This window comes from Anguilla anguilla, chromosome 5 (genome assembly GCF_013347855.1).
Source record: "Anguilla anguilla isolate fAngAng1 chromosome 5, fAngAng1.pri, whole genome shotgun sequence".
Taxonomy (NCBI): domain Eukaryota; kingdom Metazoa; phylum Chordata; class Actinopteri; order Anguilliformes; family Anguillidae; genus Anguilla; species Anguilla anguilla.
Window position 1 is genome coordinate 45,354,975 of NC_049205.1, and position 22,206 is coordinate 45,377,180.

The window sequence follows — 22,206 nt, forward strand, 5'->3', positions numbered from 1 at the left end:
ACGTTGACGTTCGATGTTGTATCCTTCCGCCAAACGGAGCTAAATCATGTTTCTTCTTAACCCCTCATCCACCAAGGGGGTTTGAATGACAGGTCTAACAGACATATGGAATATTTTCTTTTAAACAACGTACTGAATATTTAAAATTAATATTGATTTATTTTATGGTCGAATTCAGAAGAAAATGACTAATGAGAAATCTGGCTCACCAGTTGTAATATCCAGTTCTAGAAAAAGAAATAAACACATTATACATATATAGTGAGCTCCATAATGTTTGGGACAAATACATTTTTTCATGATTTGTCTCTGTAAAATACAAAACCAGTCAATGACATAGGCCAAACCTTTGCCTTTCCAAAATCAACTGTTTAAGAAGAAAGAGAGCACTGGTGAGCTCAGTAATTGCAAAGGGCCTGGTAGGCCCAGGAAGACCTCTACAGGTGATGACCCAAGAATTCCTACCATAATTAAGAAAAAACCCCTGCCGACAGATCTGAAACACTCTTCAGGAGGCAAGCGTGAATGTGTCAGTGCCAATGGTTTGTAGAAGACTTCGTGAACAGAACTCCAGAGGCTACCCTGCAAGATTCAAACCATTAGTTAGCCACAAAAACAGGATGGCCAGGTTACAGTTTGCTAAGAAGTACCTAAAAGAGCCTGCAATGTTCCAGAAATAAAATTGTGTGGACAGATGAGACCCAGATTCACTTGTATCTGAGTGATGGCAAGAGTCAATCGTGGAGAACAAAAGGAACTGCCCAAGATCCAAAGCACCCCCCCCCCCCTAAATATGTGAGACATGGTGGTGGGGGTGTTATGGTTTGGGCATGTATGGCTACCACAAGTACTGGCTCACTGATCTTCAGTTATGATGCAACTGCCGATGGTATAATTAATTCTGATGTGTACAGAAGCATCTTATCTGCTCAAGCTCAACTGAATGCCTCCAATATCTGATCAATTACTCATGGAATCTTTGATTACAAGTTTGGTTTCTATTGCCAAATTTCTTCTACACTTGAAAGCCTGTGCCTTACATTGCCACTGACCAAGAGTTTCTCCAATCTTGTGTGTTTGCTCTTGAATTAAGGCACTGTGACATGGATCAGAGGATGTCTGATTAAAGACACTATCAGAACACAGGCCCAGACTGAGGCTTTGTCATTTGAGTGGAAGGTGGTGGTAAGCTGTAACACACAGTAGGTTAAAAGGATAGGCCTCCACAAAATTGAAAATGTTGCTTCTGTTGAATTAGGCATAGAAAATGGCATAAATCTGCCCTTTCATGTTGCAGTTTGAGGAGAAACTTTTGGTGATAAAGTGGTCTAGTGTTTCCAGAGACAGGCCTCACTTTTGAATGTAAAGAAGTTGAGATTGTCACTATGCTGTAAATGTGTATGAATGGTTATGGTCAGCGACATATTTGATTAAACATAATGCAAGCACATGGGAAAACAGCTACTCTTCGGTTGTTTCAGCCCATCAATTAATTTTTTATTTATTTTTTTATTTTATACATAAAAAAAGACGAAACCGGACTAACAATGAATAGGAACTACTTTTTCTTCCGCTGAGGCGAAGCCCAAAAAAGAGAAAAAAGTGGCGTGCTACGTTCATTTTGTTGTGAGTGACTGACAGCGGTTTACTGGCTCACATCTGAGTGCTAAAGCAACCCCCGAAGGAGAATTTGCGTATCATCAATGGCCATTCAAAATATAATGAGGGTTGTCTTCCGGATTAATTGTGAAACTTTGGAGATAAAATTTGAGGATTAGGGCCAAATACATGATCTTAAACATATTACATGTTTTATTACAGTATTTTAATATTGTAAACAACTGTTACAAAAAGGATGGATATGTTACCATCCATATCTAACTTACTATCACACAATAGCTCACACCAGGATCTACAGGGTCTGGATTGAAACTGAATTGATGATAAAAACCAATTGATTGTTCACCTTGAATGTTCAGTAATTTCAAGAAAATGTATATTTAGATGCTCCTTTCCTGTAATGTGTGTGTGTGTGTGTGTGTACGCACATATTACATACCTTACTTATATGATTCATATTAAGTCTAAGCTGCCATTGCAGAAAAATCAGAGCAAGAGATATTTTGGAAGATTCTGTTTTAAAGGAAACGTGGCTATTTCATTTACATGTATAAACTAAATGTATTTCCACAGAGAAGGCCACAAAAATAGCCTATATAAATCAGATAAGAGCTGAGCAATAAAAAATGAGCATGAAACCAATCTTTGTTTATGAGCATTTGCCTTGCTTTATTTTAGTTTTGTAGATGAACAAGAATATTAAACAAACATAGTGTTTATCACAAGGTTTGGGTTCTTGATCTGTAAAAAATGTTTATGTTTTTAAACATTCATAACAGATAATAATTGTGTTTTATTTTGGACTACTTTCTTTTGACAAGTTAAAACATTTGCATCCAGTGGTTTTGTTGTTCTTGTACAATAATTCATCTCATTTTAAGGCATAAATATATTCACATCCACAGAAAAAAATGTCTATTAAAGGTTTTTTATTGCTGAATTGATCCAATAAATTCAACAAGATTCTATTTGTTGATGGACATTTCCATTCTAAACACAATACACAATTTTATTGTTTAACGGAATGCATGGTGCTGCCATTTAAATAAACTGTCATCAATTTGCCCTAAGAGCCTACTAATGTATCCAACTAGAGCGCCACCTGTTGACAATTAAATGTGATGAATCTATGTAAATTGGGTTTGGGCTGTCAATATTATTCCAAACATCCTAATTAATCTGGCAAGTGATTTATTTTAGCTTCTGGATTTTCTCTTATTTGGAGCCATGCAAAGCTTAGTAATTTTACTGAAAATGTACTGTTTTCATATATTTCACGCATACAGTAATGAATTCATGAAAATATACTCTGCCACAAAAAAAATGCATGTTGAAACTAGATCTAAAAAATATCCCCACAAATCTAAGAAAGGAATATAAGAAAATTAATAATTTGTGACTAAAATGCTTACGTAGAGGCATAATATAAAAAGGTATTCTATTTGGAAACTGGAAATTTAGCATAATAAACGCACTCCTACTAATGGCTTTTTTTTTCTTTTGAGCAAAGGATACAAAAAGACAGCTTGCTTTAATACAATGAAATAGAAACTGAATAAAGGTACTCCTATAGCACCATTGTCATTTTTCATGTGCAAGATACGCTAAACATAAAATACTAATATGCCAAATATATCATACATAAAACACAATTATCAGTTGCATTTTTTCTTTTTCAGTATGAGGAAATCTGGTATTATATATTCTGTCACGTCCATCTAGTAATTATCCTAACAGAACTGTGCAGTGGTAGAAGTGAATATCAACACATTAGAAGGGTCAAAACCAGACCAAGAGCCTTTGAAAAGAAACAGCATGTTTAATTAATCATATGTGATAGTGCCAATTTGTGGGCACTTATGATATGCACTCAGAAAATTAAATAGCCAACCTATCTCATAACATTAATTTAATTTAAAAGAATTGTTTCAATGCTGTGTATACTATCATAAAAAAAGATGTAATGGTGAAATATTTCCTTGAAACTATGAAAGAATACTGTCCTTTTTCTAGATAAGGATTAAAGGTAGAGTCGGCATTTGAAATGTAGCTATAAGAACGTGTGTTTAATGCATAAATCATAAAACACATGTCAGAAAACAATTACTATATAAACTGCAGAGCACCATCTGTTCACTAGAGAACTGAAGGCAGGATCCAGTGGAAGTCCTGTGTTGCTATATGTGTCAATAAATCATGTCCACTAGGGGAGAGCCGGGACGAAAGTAACACTTTTTTGTTTGATCCATTTACTCCGAAATTAATAGAAATAGAGATCCCATATTTTATGATGCACAACTTGCACACGTCCTTCACTATTATCAACTGTAATTATCGTTCTAGGATATATGAGTTTAACATAAACAAGGCCGAGAATGGACCGAGTGCAGTGTTACTTTTGTCCCTGCCGAGCGGGACGAACGTAACACAGGAGTGGGTCGGAGGTAACCGTAAATTAAGGGTGCTCGTATCTCTGTTTTTCGGGTTTGTAATTCTTTCACTTCCCACCATTATCTCTGTGAAATATCCTCATCATTATTCACAAAGAACTTTGCTTCGATAACCCAGCATAGAGATCAGAATACATCATTATGAAATATAAATAAAGTTGCCAGAAATACATGTTTTTGTTTTTTTGTCCCTGGAAGTTTGGCATCACCCACAAGTGGTTGGATTGTAAAACTCAAGACTCAAATGTACTCCCAGTTACCATTTCCTGGCTTGCCAGAAATGTATTTATCATTCAACATAATGTAGATTGTAGTCTTTCTTGGTACTGTACCTTTTCAGATATTTGATACATAATTACAGGAGGCCCTATATCAGGGTGCTTAGTTACATGCTACACATGCTTCACAAGAAAAGTTGCAAAAAAAAAAGCTACATTAAGCTTAATTGACCAGTGGTTTAAACTGATGTTGTCTGGAATATGGAATTACACACATGCAACCGATGAGCTTTCAAATGGTTGATGCGCAGGTACGTGACTGCCAAGATTTTGAAGAAGTGCAGGTCATTGATTAAGCATAAAGCTTTTTTTAAAAGTTGCAGCAGAAGCATGTCGTTTAGCCAATAAGATACAAACATATGCATTGTGGTTTAAATATAAACTTTATAACCAAATTTTTTTCAAGCATCGACATACTGAGCAGCCATTTAAAACCAATATTACTTTGAATACTTCATTAACGATTCATCAAACTCGCGCTATTTTATATCTCCTTTTTCTCTTATTTCGTGATGGCCTGACTATATCACCTATCCCTCAATCAATAGCATGTGCCATGTCAGTTGTAATGTCTCTTCACATTAATTACTTCAACGGTCTTAAGTGGTTAAAGTGGTAATTTAGAAGCCACGGCTTTTGTGTTAGCCTACTTCGGGACCCAACCTACGCGTCCCTGAGGCCGAGGATGGGAACAGTTGCTTATCCGATAGGATTAGAATATCTGTGCTGAGGCTGAATGGAAAAAATACCCATCATCCACTATACTCCTGTAAACTCCGTGTACGATCATGGCTCCGCCGAAATAATGCGTTTCGTCTGATTAAGTCTACACCATAACGGGTAAACTAATATTTTACTCAAATTTGAAATTCTAAACATGCAATTAGTTATTATACCACACTCTCTTCTCCCGTCAAGATGCAGTAATGGGTCAGATTAAAGTCGGAACACTGTCTAGCGGCTGCAGTTGTTGCGCCGGGCGCCATGTTCGTTTGGCTAGTTAGCTAGCTTGCAAGTGTTAGCTAATGAATGTGTTGTGATGATTTTATATATGTTAGTTATATTGGTTCGGTTCGCGGTGAGTCGAGGAAAGACTCCCGTGGAGGCCAATCTACAGTGTTAATTTTGACAGAGAACAAAGTATTCCCATATCCCTTGAATATGTTCCCACCAGTGCACAAATAAGCAGTTGGATGCATTTGTTGACAAAAGGTATGGGATGGCAAGGGGCGGCACTAGCAGTAGCACTCCCGTGGCTAGCTAGTTTACTAGCAGATGTTAGCTCGTACTTGAGCGTTTTCGCTTGGCCTGCAAATTAAACTATTAGATATTAACGTAGCGTCGCTCTTAAACCATTGCTTTATCCTGTGAGCTGTCAAAAACAACCATTTACATTGCTCATGAAAAAATGCCAGAAACGTTTGATGGGATCCAAACTATGTAACGGTCGCTAGCTAGCTGAGATACTTGTCAATGCTAACTAGATTGCTACCTAGCTGAGACACTTAGCAATGCTAACTAGATTGCTAGCTAGCTGAGATACTTAGCAATGCTAACTAGATGACTAGCAAGATCGCTCGATCCATCAAACATGGACGTATTCTCACCTCGTAACGTGTGCTAATTAAGGTTGGCTAAGTTTGATGAGTGATGAATCTTACAGTCAATTTTAGTTATTAACCCTTTACAGTGTAAGATCACACATGTGATTACAATGTTCTTAATTGAATATTCGAATCCTGATATAAGCAACAGCACCGCTGGTATCAGAAAGCACCGGAGTTCTAGAACACTGATTTCAATTCTTTGGGAATAAAACAAAGCATTTAAAAAACTGCTATTCCAAGGGTTGATAAAGTAAGCTTACATTTCAATTTTATTTGCGCTTTTTACAGAGAACTGTCACAAAGACACTTTAGAGAGTAGCAAGGCAAGAGACAGCAAACACCAGGCCTGAACCCCCAAATAGCAAGTACGTAAGGTGAAAAAACTCCCAATGGGGAGAAAACCCTTCAAACGGCATTCGTTGCTTTCAATTGCATTTGACTTAATTCCACTAATCTATTTGTCTAGAAGCAATACTACTTCGAAAACATGGGCCTTATTATATTTAGCTGGCAAGATATTGACACTGCAATAATCCAACTTTCCCAACCTAATGTGTTTTCACAGACTAAGAGGTCGTTTTGTATGGAATTCCAAGTTAAAACACTTTGAACATGTCGTTGCGTCATTGTAACCTTGATTTCTTCCTTGACCAGTTTCAAAATGTCGGAGCTTTTTATGGAGTGTGAGGAGGAGGAGCTAGAACCATGGCAAAGGAGGATCCCAGAAATTAATTTGGTGGATGATGACGATGACGACGACGATGAACCAATTTTTGTTGGAGAGATCCGTAGCTCCAAAGTGACTCCAAACACCAGGCCAAGTATGAGTTTGTCCCGCATTCGACCCTGTTGCTTCTACCCAGCGCTCATTTATGTTATTAGGTAGATAAATTGATACTTTGAGGCTCATGTACACCACACTAGTAGCGGCTTCTACACGAAGCCGCGCATACTATGTTTTCGCGAAGCTTCTGCAAAGTAATGGCAGGGATGAGATGGTGTACACCGGAAGCCAATGCGCATGGATCACGAGCGAACCAAATGCGGGCATGCTGCAGCACAGCTTTGCAGTAATCGTCTGTTTTATAGTTCCGTTTTGCTTCGCGATACAGCGTATGTTTATACACACAAATTTGCTATAAACTGCTGGATGTATATCCGAGTGCATCGTTATATCAATACATGCGCGTGCCATTTTACCACCTGTAATGTTGGAGAACAGAAGGTATTTCAGCAAGGAGCTACAATGCTGAAGAGCTAGCCATTTTTGTTTTGTTTTACAAGAAAATTAATTACATTTTTGGCGAAAAGTCAGAGTTGCCTCTGTCAGATTTCACTGAGGGGTTCGTGATTTTGAAAATACACACCCAATATGCTGATTAAATGCCATGATTGGGAGAAGGGTCACCACAGTCTGTGAGATGGCAATATAGGAAGTTGTATCAAAACTGAACTGTTGCTCCCAGCCAGTTTGATTTCTCATTTGTATTTGTTCTCAGTGTTTGCAACAAGGGCTTTTGGACAGCTACATAATGTGCCTAGCATTAAAACCGCAGATTATGACTGCTGAGGAAGATACACAGAGTTTGTGATTGTGAATTAAGTTTTTTGCACCTGCCTTTCAAAGCTTGTGATTTTGCTGGGGCATGATGAGCTTTGTCAGTTGTCTCCCATCCACAAATTATGAATGAAATCTTTGTTGTGCCACTGGCAAGTTCTCGAGGATGGTCATTTCAGCACAGGAATACATAATGAAAATAGTTGACAGACGTTGTGAAGGGTATTGATAATTCTCCAAGAATGAGAATTAAGGTTGAAATACCAGGGAGAGGGAGGAGAGAGGCTGCTCTGAAAATAACTCACTGCCCAAGTGAATTAAATGTGAGAAAAATGGAGAGGGCAAATAGCTATAATATCCACCAAACTGTTAGGTATGGACATTTTGCATTGCATTTTTGGTATTTTTGCTTCTTGTAATTTTGTGGTAAAATAGGGGGGCCTAGATATAAATATCAACAACAAATTGCTGCTTATTTCTGTATAGAGAACTTATGTCTTGGGCATGACTGAAGCAAATGTAGCCTTCTGGAGAAAGTGCTAGAGACATGAAGCAAATGGAACTGTTGTGGACGCGAGCGACATGGACTGTCGGTCCTACCTGTCAGTAATGCGCCATGGCCACTACACGTGGTGTATATGAGCCTTTAGTGCTTCTGCTGTTTTGAGGAATGCTTCAGTGGTGAGGTATCTGCACTGAAATGTGCTAATTCCATGGGGTTGCTTTGCTGTTTGAAGATTGCATCTGCTATTTTTGGATTGATATATTCAGTTCATTTCACAAGGTTTGCTATGTGCCCAGGTCCCGCTCCTGTCGTAAAAGCTGTCAACCAGCGGCAGATCCTGCCAGCCGCCACCCGGAGCGTCATGCCCGTTTCGCCGGTGATGAGGGCCGGGGCCACCGTGCCGACGTCCCCCCAAAGGCCCCCACAGGCCACGCCCGGCCCTCAGCCCGTCTCCTGCAGTTCCTCCGGACCCATAGTGCCCCAGCTCGCTGTCAGGGCAACAGCGCAGTCCGTCACCAAGTCCTTACTCATTCCTGTGGCATCTCAGCCTGGATCCCTGCCCACCGTCACACAGTCCGTGTCCCACGTGTCCCACGCCTTATCCGCACAGTCTCACCAGCCCATAATTATCAACAACCAGGTAGCGTCTGCGTTCACTTTACTCAATACTTTTACTTCCTGCAGTTTATTCATATGTTCCTTGCATATCTGTAACTGGTAACATCGGTCTGAGGTAATTGGAATGTATTTCCCATTTTTTGTGATCCACGTCTAGATTGAAGTTGATCAGAACAGAGCAAATACACATTGATTCTTGATTTGAATGCTATCGTATGAAAATATCTTCCTTGTCATTCAGGGCTACATAGTGACATCTTCCCAGATAACCAACAATTCTACGTTCATCGCTTCTCTTGGGAATCAGTATCCACCTGGAACATCTTTCACCGTTCTTCCAGGTACATGTTCAAATACTTAAGATTTCATACTGAAAGTAACAAATGTGCTCCTGTAATCGACTGCATCTCAATATGAGCAAAAGTATCTGGACACCGCTTGGCCTGGGGCTGTTTTTCATGGTCTGGGTTAGGACCCTTTGTGCCAGTGAAGGCAAATCTTTATGCTACTGCATACAGCGACATTCTAGACGATTCAGTGTCATGTGTAATGATTCCTTCTTTTCATCCTTGCAGCTGGACAGCAGTTGCTGCCACAGGTGACTTCTGCGAAGGCTGTACCAGGGGTGGTCCACAGGCCCCAGGTGCAACTAATACAGAACAACATTGTCACCCTGGCCAACGTGCAGAGCCCTCCGCAGCCAAAGCAGCCGGCTGCGCAATTCTGCCCTACCAAACTGCAGCCTATACAAATGAACGCGGCCACACTTCAGCCCATACAGGTTGTATCGTCTGCAGTGCAAAGCAAGCTCGTCACCCCGCCAAAACCACAGAACTCTCCTGGTGCCACATCCAAGCAGCCGTCACCTTTACTGCAGGTCATGAGCAATACTACAGGTATGCTGAAAGATGCTACGCTATGACTGGGTCATTGGCTTCAATCTGGTCGCCATTTTTGTTAACCATAACCTTTATCCCTGTGGGTCTGATTTTGCTTTCCTTTCAGGAATCGGGATGAATGCAGTTAAACGGGACTCTCCACCTGATGCCACAAGCAATGCCACTAAAAGGACTAAACTGGAATTGGGTGCGTGTTTTTTGCCTGTAAATTAGCTCAAAGATGGGCATCAAGGGCTGTATCTGTTTCTGGTTTTCATGTCAAATTCTGGCCTTAATTACTTAATTAGTCCTAACATTTAGGCTACACCATCTGCATTTTTTGAAAAGAGGATGAATCACAGTCGAAGACTGTTTTTGTGACCCTATATGAAATACTGTACTGTTGTCTAGTCTACGTGTTAACCAGTGTTGGTCTGTACAGCTAGTTGGGTAATTTAGCCTGGCTATAATTGGTGGAAAAATACCTGCATACACACACTGGCCCTACAGGACTGGAATTGCTCACCTGTGTATTAGTTTGAGGTAGCCGGTTCTGTGAAACGGAAACATGAAAATTCAATGAAGCACCAGGACTTATGAATTTGCATCTGACATTCGATCGCATTTTCTTGTGATGTTTAGCATAAGTGAGGGAATCTTCACATGCTTGTCAATCATCACAAGAGAGCAGTCCATAATTCTCAGAACCTTCAGTTTATGTGCAGCTTGCATAAAGTTCCAAGTATAGAAGAAGCTGTAAATAATTAATGTGGGAAACTTATTTTTTACAGGAGCTTCCAATGTTTCTGATTGCACACAAAATGGGACTCCTTTTAGAAAGAAGTGTCCAAGGTGCAATATTCAATTTAACCTCCCAGATCCAATGAGAAATCATATGAGGGTGAGTGCCTATTTACCTCGTGACGTGCTTGCCAGTTGCAACACTTCAAGTCCTGCTGTAATTTAAAAAATTTTTTAAATGCTGTGACTGAAAATTGCGTTGCTGTCGAAATGGTCTTATGATCATGACTGCACATTGTCTTAATTGGACTGAGTATTAATGGCAGGTTTCTGTATCTTTCTTGTCCTGTAGTACTGCTGTTCTCATTTGATAGACAGTGTTTTCCCGACAACGTCCAAGCTGGGTAAACCTTCCCCTCCAGTCAGGATGATGGATGCCGAGAAAGGAAAACTCATTATGCTGGTCACTGAATTTTACTATGGGAGGCATGAGGGGGACAAGATAGCCCAGAAGGATCAGAAGGCCAGCATCACTTTTAAGTGCAACAGCTGCCTGAAAGTCCTGAAGAACAATATCAGGTATTGCTTTTATAAAGACCCATGAACTTCATTCACGGCAGAGTTTTCTGAACATTGATGTTGGGCACCGATTCATTTTGTAGATTCATGTTTCATCCTGTAATGTCTTGGTCCTCTTGTGGCAACATGAATATTGCTTGATCTTGAAATTAAGAATTTTTACAGACATTCTTGGAAACTTGTGGCCTGTATCTGTATCTAAATATCAGAAAAAAGGCTGTGATATGGCAGTCTGGATGTACATCATGAATAAATAAGTTTGAAAGTGTAGGTAACCGTTGAATAAGTTTAAATAACAATTTATTATGTGTTACTGTTGCTTTAACAACCAGAGGATTCTGTAAACTGGACCAATTTACAAGCCTTTGCTGACTAAAATTGGTGATATATCAACGAGATGAGAAAGTGAAAGTCTAGGACAAAGTTTAAGGGTACATGTTATTATTGGGGGTGTATCGGTGTCGACCAACGATAGTTATAGAAACTCAACTTAAAAGTTAAAATGTTATTAGCCAGTAAGCTAAGTTTATGGCCGATATGGTGACATAACAGACGTGCGCCAGAGGAGGCGATTTGATGCGCTGCCGCTGCTGCTGTAAATGAAGTGAAAATGTCACGCTTAAAAATAGCCGAATCACGCGCTTGCTGTGCATAAGCGAGCGTCATGGTCTCGGACTGAATCCAGCCCGTGCCAGTGCCAACTGCGGCTGGCAGCCTCTCACAGCCAGCGCACAATCGGCGTTACCTCGCCCAAGGGATATATGGGAAGGACTCAGTCAGTGGGGATAGCGGTGTTCTTCACCTGAGCGACTCCTGCTGGCCGTCCGGGCGCCCGCGGCTTGCTCACTGTGCACGCGTATGATTGGGTCTCCTCCGTCCCTGCTCTGCATTTGCATGGCTTGTGCCTGTGGTGTGAAAAGAAGCAGCTGGCTGATGCCGCGTGTTTTAAGAGAACCATTTTCTTATCATGTTTACCAGCCACTCAAGCAAACTGTAAAGATCCTCAGTAGCTCTCCAGACTCATGCTATGTGCTTAATAAAGTAAGCAAGTTACATGTTGGTTGAAAATGGGTGTTACATGTATTGGCCAATATGGCCAGTTGAATGGCGGTCATTGATACTAGCCCCACACGTTCCATATCTGGTTTTAAAAAAATTTAGCGATTTAAAAAATTTAGAGCTTGAAAATTATAATTTACTTCAATTCTTAAGATGTTAAATTAAAAAATTGAATTATTAAACAAGCTTGAGCAATATTCAGTTTCCACAGTCATTTTCATATTACAATGCAGAAAAAGTTTGGCTGTTTTTTGCTACTTGCTACAGTAGCTGTGGTTTGTGCCACCTATAGAGGCAAGAGAGAAGAGGCAGCAACAGCAGTCAGCTAATTAAGAAGTGCCCCAGATCTTCCAAAGAAAATGTAAATGTAAATGAGATTGTTTTGGAAATATAGCAGGCTACAACATTTACTTAGCTGCCTTATTTGCATAGTTCATAGCCTTAGAGCAAGGAAGCTAACATTTTTGGCTTAATGTTTGCCTTAATGTTTCTATACAACCTGCTTCTTTACAGGTAAAATGAAATTTATGTAGACTGGTCTGAGTTTTAGAATAGATAGGACAGAATAGAATAACCTTTCCCATAGGTAACTTCAGGTGAAGCAGCCAGCATACAAGTAATTACATAAACAATTTACATAAATTACATTAAGAAAGAAAATGACAGAGATTGCATTTATGCAACTAGGCTAAGCTAAGTGAGGCTGTTCTCAGAGTGATTAGGCCTGCGATTGTAGGAGGCTTTAAAGTGAGGACTGTCTGTCTGTAGAAAGTGATAAGGAACAGAGGCAGGCCAGAAGATGCAAAATGCTGCAGCCTTACATTTATCCCCCAGATAGAGGGCGTTCTCAGGAGGAATTCCCATCTGGGGCAAGTGATGAGTAATGGCCGTTAGTTTAGGCGGTGGAGTAGCTGTTCCTTTGATGGAACAACGTGACACTTAGAACACTACAGAGAAAAGGCCCAGTAAGCTGTTTTAATGGGTTGGGTGCGTTGTGTTTTTGCACTGTGCGTCAAGCGGCTAAGGTCACGGTTCCCTCACATAAAGATGTCTATTAGAGGAGCTGAAGAAGCAGAATGTAAGAAATGAAAAATGGGCCATGCCTCGTAAGGGCAGCCTTGGCAGGCAGGGCCGGAGAGACCGAAACCGAAACGCGAGACATGTGCCTGCTTGTGAGCTTTGTTTAATTGCAGCCATTTTAATGGCTATGATGCTCTCTTTGAAAAGTGAGGTGCAAGGAGAATCGCCACTAATATGTCTCATTTTAAAAGCCTATGGGAGACGATGCACGGCGTTGGTCCATTTACAGGTCATACCCTCTTTTGAAGACACTTTTTCATTGCATTTGGCTCATTAATTACACTTTATCCTTTTCCAAAAAAAAGGGTAAAGGTTTTCCCCGTTTGGGAATAAAACATGTTGGTCTGTGCAGGTCCGATTACTGATCTGGGTTTAAAAAAAAAAAAATACATTACTAGCTAATTAGGACATAGCTTTCAAATGATTTAAGTATGCCTGAATTTAATTAGACACAAACACTAGATGAAGTGTGCTGGATTTACTGCACAGTTTTTGTACACCTATTAAGTTCTGAAGATATGTCAGTTGCATGAAAAAGCAAGATATTTTGAGTGAATCTTTCTTACTTTCAAGCATGGTGTGCTTTTTAGTGTATTTTAAGTATCTTTTTTGTTGACGAAAAACAGAATGGAAGCCAGCACAACCCCCCATTCCTATTTGAATGTAATGAATGTGGTTGTGGTCTTGTTGGTTTATTTTTATGACGCTTTGTCAACAAGCTAGACGAAGTTCGCCCGACGCTGGCAGCGGCGCCTCGGGTTTTGCCGAAGGCCCAGTTTCCGCGTCGACAGCGTGGTCATGCAGGTGTCTCTTCTCTCTCCCCGTGTGCGTCCTCGCAGGTTCATGAACCACATGAAGCACCACTTGGAGCTGGAGAAGCAGAGCAATGAAAGCTGGGACAGCCACACAACCTGCCAGCACTGCTTCCGCCAGTACTCCACCCCCTTCCAGCTGCAGTGCCACATCGAGAGCGCCCACAGTCCATACGAGTCTACCAGTACGGGCTGCCCTTTCCCTTACCCCAACTCCACAGTACTTCAGAACACGGGTTCCCAACCCTCATTCAACAGCTGGAGGTCTCGTCGAGCCGCTAATTAGTAGAATAGGTGCGCCAAATTACAGTTGAAATGAAAACCTACAGGGCAGATCTCCAGGAACAGGGTTGGGAACCCTCTGTTCAGAAGCACCCACCCTGCACATTTAGCTCGCTTTATGTAGCTTTATTTTCACAGCTCCCCATCAGGTTTCACTGAATTGCAGAAAAATATTTTGAAGTTATTGTTGAACCAGAGCCAGGTCCTGCATTCAGATCCTTTTTAACAGTAGATATGTTTGCATGGCAATTTCTGTAATTGATTTTCTTGTTTGCTTAAACTTGTTGCCTCCTGGTAACGTGTATCTTTCCTCTCCTCACATTGCTTTTCAGCCAATTGCAAAATATGCGAGTTAGCCTTTGAGACTGAGCAAGTGCTCTTGGAACATATGAAAGACAATCACAAGCCTGGTGAAATGCCCTATGTTTGCCAGGTATTTATTTATTTATTTATTCATTTGTGTAATTATTTATTTTGCTAAAGCAAATCTGAGAACAATGTCGAAATCATGCCTTTGCTTTGTTCCCCCCAGGTCTGCAACTACAGGTCATCGTTCTTCTCTGAAGTGGAGAGTCACTTCCGCTCCGTTCACGAAAACACTAAAGATCTCCTCTGTCCCTTTTGCCTTAAAGTCCTCAGAAGTGGCCACATGTATATGCAGCATTATATGAAGCATCAGGTGAGAGAATGAAAATACATACATGTGTTAAATACATGCACTTTCCAACATAAAGATGATGCATGGACTAAACCATGGATGGTTTTTGCAGTAAAGAACTATTTACAGATACCAATGCCGTTAAAATTTCTTAAGGTTCAGGCTGGGATGTTTTTGTGACTAAAAAAAAAGTTATAACGGTCTGAAAACAATGGACTGTGTGTTGTCCATACAGACATTAGTCTTTTTGTCACTGACTATACTTACGTTTATATACTAAGTATACATAAGTAATTAATTGAAAATTAAAGACATACTATGTATTTTTAGCCTTGCTGTGGTCCTGTGTATATGCCCACTCGCCTTCGTTTTTGTATTTAATATCCATTTTTATAAATTGTTTATATTTTTTATCCGTTTTTTTGTATTATATATCCATTTTTCGATAGCTATCGCCATCGAGGAAAAGCAATCCCAAGGTTGAGTTTGTTTTTATAACGAGCCCTGTCGGCCTGTTTCGCTTCGCTGTACTTACGCTTCTACACTTCCGCCATTGCAGTAGTTAGCTAGCTACAAACGCTCCGCTAAAACCTGGTGCCACCCCACAGGCTCTGTAGACATTTAATGTAGTGTCTTCACTCAGTATTTTTTTTAACAGATTTTCCTTGGTATATTTTTTCACTGTGATTGTTGCTAAGAATGTGCTGATGTTTATGAAGTTTCAGGACTTCAGCAAAAAAAAAAAAAATCTTTGAAGTGGAAAATTTGCTCTTACAGCCATTCCTTTGCAACTTCTTGAATTTGTGTTTAAAGCCTGCTGATATCAATTCTATGTAACAGCAGGCTTGCTGTACTTTTCATTAGAGTGGTTGAGCTCCCCTACGCCATTCTGCAGTGTGTAATAGGCTGACTCATTTGCTTACTTTGCACAGGGAAGCCTTACCAACAGGGATGGAATTTAATATACCATCAGAGTGAAATTTTTGTTGCTGTTTCTTTTATTCTTTAACGCTTTGTTGAGGTTGCAGTATGGTTAATTATATATCCGTGTTTAGTGAACCAGCTGTTGATTTGAATTTTTTTGTATTAATATTGCAGAAAAAAGGAATTCATCGATGTGGCAAATGTAGGCTGAATTTTCTCACTTATAAAGAGAAAGCGGATCACAAGACTCAATTCCATAGAACATTTAAGAAACCCAAAACCTTAGAGGGGCTCCCTCCGGGAACGAAGGTATGGTTGTCCTTGATTTAATGTCACGATGGCTTTGGAGCAATTGAATAAGCTAATGAAAAATTGGACACTGAAATTCAGGGTGATCCAAGAAATCCAAGATGTCGTCTGTTTGTTCAGGTCACCATTCGTGCTTCTCTGTTGGGCGGGTCCTCCACTTCAGCCGGCGCCCCGAGCAGGTCCATCGTCAGCATCATGCCCAGCAGCCCCACCTCCAAACAGCCGAGCAAGTCGCACTCCAGCACAGCAAAATCAAAGTCCTCCTCACAGAACAGCGGCCCTGGAAGGGCCAGGCCTTTCCAGACCAAGAAACAAGAACGCCTCAACTCCAAACTACAGGAAAGGAGCAATGAGGCACTGAGGAATGTCAGGTATTCAGCTTTCACTCTTAGCTTGTCCACATTAGAATTCCACAGTAAGCCTTTCCTTGTTTTCTCAGTACAGAGATCTTAGTTTAGTATTAGTTTTTTTGTTTTTTTACATTTATTTTAACATTCATTTATACTGAGTAGGTTGACTGAGCATGCTTTCTCTTTTGCGCCCTCTAATTTTATGATTATGATTTATTTTTGTGGTGTATCGGGTTTCCATAAAAAAGAAATATATATATATATGATTTTTTTATTTGATTTTTTATGAGAAAGGGTTTGAAAAAGGAGTGATAAATACTCACCCTTTTGTTGCACTGACAATTGTCTGGATAGAAAAATGATGTAACGGATACTGTGTACTAATTTCTTTGTTCTCTTTCCCAGAAATCACATGGGCGAGCAGATATGTGTTGAATGTTACACAAAAGTCACAGACTTCTATTCTCACTATCCAATGGTGCTGAACTGCGGTGCCTGCAAGTATCGTACGTGCTGCAAGAAGTCTTTTGAAAATCATATGATCAGGTGAAGTTCATTTTGAATCCATTTGCAAATACAATGATCTAGAAGTATTTTCCCCTCTCTTTTTACGGTTTAGTCTCCTGTCAATTTTGTTAAAGGACACATTTTTTCTTCTGCAGGTTTCATAGTGCTGTTTCCAGAGACCGATTTAGAAAAACGAAGAAGCCTCGGGGTAGTCTACGGTAGGAGAATAGTACTTCCTGTGACACACAATGTTTGTTTATTGCATGTTTGTTTTGAAGCCAGGTGTCTTTCATGCAAGCTTGAAAAGATTTGATTCTGGCTGTGTAGCGGTTAGAGACTTCATTATCGATTTAACCATTGATAACGCTCTCCTTGTTCTTGACCTTTAAGTTTTTTAATTTATTACCTCTGTGTGTTTAACTGTGGCATCTCTCTTGTCATGAAAATGTTTTTTGCAGGAGTATAACCCTCGTTTGTCTCAACTGTGACTTCCTGGCGGATGCATCGGGCACCAACCTCATGAGCAAACATTTGCTTGACAGACCAAACCACAATTGTCAGGTCATCATCGAGAAAGGTAGAGAGTGTGTTTATGTGTGTGTGTCATATTAAGAAACATTTCCTTGAAAGTTACTTGTGTGACAACTCCATGTATTTTCACATTTTGCAGGAATTTCTTCTACTGAGGAAAAACCCAAAACTGGGTGAGTTTTTCTTTTAACCACTGGCTGCTGATGGATCACTTCTCTGTATCTTGTATTTCTCTTATGTATCCCAAAGCATCCTAGTGTATCCTAAAATAGGGACAAAATCCGGATATTTTAAAATAATAAATGGTTCATGTTCAGGCTAATTGCTCTCTTGTGATTCTATTGTCTGTAGAAGTAGAGTGTCTAATTTAACATAATTTTATGAGTACATTTCAATTTCAATACTTGATAATCTTTAAAAAAAATTGATTTCTTCTTTAATCAGAAGCCCTTTCATGGTCTTCTTCAAACAGGGGTCACTTGGATATTTCTTTTGTGGCTAGTTGAAACTTGAAGAGCTTTTTTAGTGGTCATTCCTTTAGTTTGGATGGATAAAAGATTAATTAAGGGTAATGTGTGTGTGGAGGATGAGGAGGATAAAAATGCAGTCATGCATCTCTGTTTAGATGCACGTGTCTGCAAGTGGATCCTCAGATTTCTAAAGAGCTGTATCTAAGCTCGATTTAGAAAATGTTGCCAACAACTGTGGAGCATTTCCTTGAGTTGCATAGTTTTCAAATAGTTTCAAATAGTTGCATAGTTATCCGGAATAGAATAATCCTGAAATCCTCATTGACCATTTGGAACTTTCAGCCATGATGCTGCAGCTTTAATATATTTGTGTTCTTTTGTATAAACAAGTAGCTAAGTACAGAAAAAGAAATGTAACACGACTGGGGGGAAAAGTGCATCCATTCCAATCTACTTGGGTTCTTTGGAAGATTTCACTGATGCATTTCAGAAAAAATTTAATCCACTGAAAGTGTTGGGTTGGGCACTAATAATTTTTACATTTTCTGTATGATTATTTTGCTTTGAATAGCCACCTGTGTAATTGGTGTGGCCATTCAAAGATTTTATATGTAATATGTTTTGAAGCATTTGCTGGCTTTCATCTGAACAGTCTTAATTGAACTCCTTTGAGGAGGTGTCCTGCATGTAATATTTGCTTGCATTATGTCCTTTAACAGGCCAGAGCTTCAAACATCTGCAGGAGACCCTGGTGACTTTACGGTTAGTTTGGATGATTTGTTGAACTGTAACAATAAAAAAAACCACTTCACTGTCAACTGTTGGCAAAGTCTTAAAAGAACTTTGAAGTAAATTTTACTCCAGCAGAGTATATTTAATCCCTTTTAGACACTTGAATTAATTAACACTGAACATGTTTATTATGTATATGCTTCAATTTAGCATTTCTCTTCATTTAACTTTAAATAGAGAGTTGAATCGGACGTTCCGAGTGGAGATTTGGACCCTGCGGATACAAGCAGGTAATTGCGAAACCACCACATAAATTGTTTCGATGCATTTTAGCTCGTTCCTTTATTTATTTTTTCCCTATTTGTTTGATGGTTTAGAAAGGACAAAGGAGACCCTCAACTCGATTCTCATAACAAGCCATCCGAGGAAAGTCAGGCAGAACCTTCGGAGGTCAAAGATTCCAGGCCTGCTTCTGAAACGGAGAGCAAAGGAGGTGAAATGCCTGAAGGCAGCCGGACTGATGCGAATGATAGAGGGATCCCAGAGAACGAAGAGAAGGAAAAAGACGAGACTCCTGCAAAGGCACCAGAGCCGGTCGAGAGGGACACATCACCAGGAGAGCCCAGTGGCGGAAGCCCATCTGAGAAAGAAAAGCAGGAGGAGCCGTTGTCAGAACCCACGCCTCCCTCCAGACCCGCTGACCGTGAGACAGAGGAGGTGGAGGAGGAGGAGGAGGAGGATGGGTCGCCAAAGGAGGACGTACCGTTCGAGGAGTTCCTGAGAAAAGCCGAAGAGCCGGAGTCGGCCGGCTCGGATGCCAGCGAGCAGGGCAGCGCCCACCTGGAGCCCCTCACTCCCTCAAAAGTACTGGAGCACGAGGCCACCGAGATCATGCAGAAGGGCAGCAGCCCAGCTCCCGAAAGCAAAGCTGAAGCTCCCTCTGACAGCGCCGATGAAACCAGCCGCCCCTCCAGCCCCGACAAATCTAAAGACGCCTCGGCCTGACAGGAGCGAATGCAGTTTTTACTTTGACACTTGTTGCATTCTCAAACCTGTACTGTGAGGCGCGGAGGAGGGGCGGAAACTTTTGTAACAATACTGTATTATCGATATACACGTCTCTGAACAATTATCTGAAAGTAAGTCAAATGTTTGGCTGAATGGGTGCAGAAATGAAATGAGTTAATGTGTTACTTGAGATACCTTTTCATGTACAGTTTTACTACACTCCTGTAAATGGTAGTACTCCTGCCAGTCTAACAAGCTAACAAGTGAACCTTCGGAAAAACCATTGGACCATCCCGTTAAAGTGTTTTGTGCATGTGTTCTGACTGTGTACAAGGAATCATCACTTTTGTTCTTGTTTCACGTAAGTAAGTGCTTCAATGGTAAGGACCTAGGAAGATGGATTAAAGGTTATCATGATCCCAATTGGTGTAATATATCAAAATGCTTCTTAGCCAGCATGTAATACCAGAAGGGCAGCTACTTTAGGACTAGTGTATATTGCAATAAGTGTAATTTAGGCATGTAGCAAAGGATACATTTAAGTTCTCAATGTGAGGTCAATGCATTGACCTTAATATTTTTGCTACCCTTTTATTTTGCTGGTAGATGTAGCAATTTTATATACTGATTTTTGGTACCTCGCATTAAAGGTTCATGGTTGCTTTTTGCTTCTCACAGTGTTAAAGTCTCCCTGTACTTTGTGTTGTGTTACTTTCCCCTGCTTTCAGTGGTAAGAAACGGAGACTTGAGAACGAATGTTTAAAGACGTTGCAGTCGGCTGTGGCTGCTTTTAAGGACTGTAAATAAACGTTTTGGTGATCTCACTCAGAGCAGTTGTGTATGTATATGATTTTTGGAATCATGTTTGTCACGATAGAAACACATTTCACCGTACTCACTGTGGGGAAAAAAAAAAGAAAACTTTTCTCAATAGCCAATGTTAGATTTGTTTCTCTGGATCATTTCTGGCAGCATGTTGTGTCTCCTCGTCCATGCTCACTGATGCCTCTGGGCTTGAGTGTTATCCACCTTGACTGCCTGACAGGGCAGTCCCCTTTTCACCCTTGTTTAAGACACCCATTGCTAAGAGCTTGTTGGGCCAGAAGATGTTCTCGCTTTGGCCATGAAGGTCCAGACTTGCAGTCAGCCCCACAGTGTGACAGATAATTAGTTAGTCACTCTGGGATAGACGGTTGTGTTCTATGACCCCTCTTCATCGCATAGGAGTGCCTCCTCTAGAATGTTATGTGTTCTGAAACGGCACATAAACTTTGCGAAATGTAGAATACATCTGCTTTTAGGCATTGCAAAAATTGTTCCATTGATAAGGTTATTGTGTCAAGAAGGAATAAAGGCCTGGGAGTCAATTAGGCTTCAATGCCTGCAAGCTACAATGATGCTAATGCATCTAATTACACTGCTTTTTGTCAGGGTTTATTTACTATTAGGATTTCTTGCAGAGACAAGCACATGGGTAATAGTGGGATAATCCATTTGCTTTTCAATTTAGCCAAACTTGATAGAATTTATAATTAAAGGAATGAGCCTTTAATTTGGTGCCAGATGAGTGCAAGATGACAATGGCTTCACTGAAATCTTTGGGATAGGGGACTAAACTTGAGTGTGAAACTGATGTTCCTTGGTATTAGTAGCTTCAACTACTAATGCTAAGGAATGTATTGATTCTGCTTATGTTGCATTTGGTTCCATTCAGCAGGCATTTTAGCGGTGATAGTTTCACATGCCTGTTTTTTTAGCTATGAAATTGTAATGATATTGCTCATAAGCCTGCACATTATAAACTATCTAAAACTTTACCACTATTTTGCTTTTAAATGATTATTTCTGTAATAATGACTTGGCAATACTGTAGTAATTGATCCCTCACTGAGGTCAACATGAAAGATATCTGAATTACTGCATTTCAAATTCCAACTCATGAAAAATTCAAACAAACATTTAGTTTACAGAGTGTCTCAAATCTGAGAATCCAAGGCATTCAATCTGCAAATATAAATAATTGAATTACATATAAATATGAATATGAAATTTTCAAACATTTGCAAAAATTCCCAGTATGACAGTATTTCTGCAACTTGGTGGATTTGCTACTTGTTTGCACTCAAACTGAAAATGGCGCGGTTTGAGTGCTTGTTCTGCAACAAAGATTTGTTTGAATCAGGTGGCAGGCAGTTCATCTGTCATTGGAGGTAACATTTGCAGAATATTTGGTTCAAATTAATAAATGTATGGAGATGTGCTCAGATCTCTACTTGGATCCAATGTTTGGAGCAGTACTTTCCTCTGGCGCCTAGGTACTAATTCATGCATGCAGTATTTTAAGACTTTACAAGATATCTCTAAGCCTCCTTGGTCAAAAAGACAGGAAAAGAGAATAACAATACGATAACATTAAAGAACAACGAACAATCATCCACACTTCTTTGATTTTTTTGTATCTCCTGAGCCCATGCTTGGTATAAATGTAGGCTTGTGTCACCCCAGGCTATGCCAACCTTGTTTGAAGCGCCACGCTCCTTTCACAGCGCATTCTCGTGGATGAGGTCTCGGTAGGAACCACACTCCTGCCAGGAAAGTCTGCCACAGCTGAGAAGTGGTGATGGGCCCAGCGTGGGAGCAACCTCATCTC

At 40.2% G+C, this 22,206-nt stretch overlaps 1 protein-coding gene across 3 annotated transcripts; it reads left to right on the top strand.

Annotated features, from left to right (window-relative positions):
* Positions 1-5,042: 5,042 nt before the first annotated feature.
* Positions 5,043-20,386, top strand: znf280d (zinc finger protein 280D). 3 transcript variants are annotated; one of them, XM_035419481.1, is made up of 20 exons: positions 5,043-5,188; positions 6,610-6,776; positions 8,315-8,658; positions 8,878-8,977; positions 9,212-9,532; positions 9,642-9,722; positions 10,306-10,415; positions 10,608-10,834; positions 13,813-13,970; positions 14,400-14,500; positions 14,600-14,746; positions 15,824-15,958; positions 16,079-16,329; positions 16,714-16,854; positions 16,971-17,033; positions 17,274-17,392; positions 17,486-17,519; positions 18,536-18,578; positions 18,786-18,838; positions 18,926-20,386. In XM_035419481.1, the coding sequence occupies exons 2-20, from the start codon at positions 6,617-6,619 to the stop codon at positions 19,551-19,553; spliced, it is 3,216 nt and encodes a 1,071-aa protein (XP_035275372.1). In that variant the 5' UTR covers positions 5,043-5,188; positions 6,610-6,616; the 3' UTR covers positions 19,554-20,386. The 3 variants fall into 3 exon arrangements, with proteins under 3 accessions (XP_035275372.1, XP_035275375.1, XP_035275374.1); XM_035419484.1 differs by lacking the exon at positions 5,043-5,188 and adding an exon at positions 5,237-5,560; XM_035419483.1 differs by lacking the exon at positions 5,043-5,188 and adding an exon at positions 6,243-6,320.
* The last annotated feature ends 1,820 nt before the right edge of the window (positions 20,387-22,206 follow it).

Excerpts from the sequence above, each read along its gene's own strand:
- znf280d (XM_035419481.1), top strand. The coding sequence starts at position 6,617 with ATGTCGGAGCTTTTTATGGAGTGTGAGGAGGAGGAGCTAGAACCATGG. Across the intron at positions 8,659-8,877 it reads CCATAATTATCAACAACCAG|GGCTACATAGTGACATCTTC; the intron begins GTAGCGTCTGCG and ends CTTGTCATTCAG. Across the intron at positions 17,393-17,485 it reads TCAGGTCATCATCGAGAAAG|GAATTTCTTCTACTGAGGAA; the intron begins GTAGAGAGTGTG and ends CACATTTTGCAG.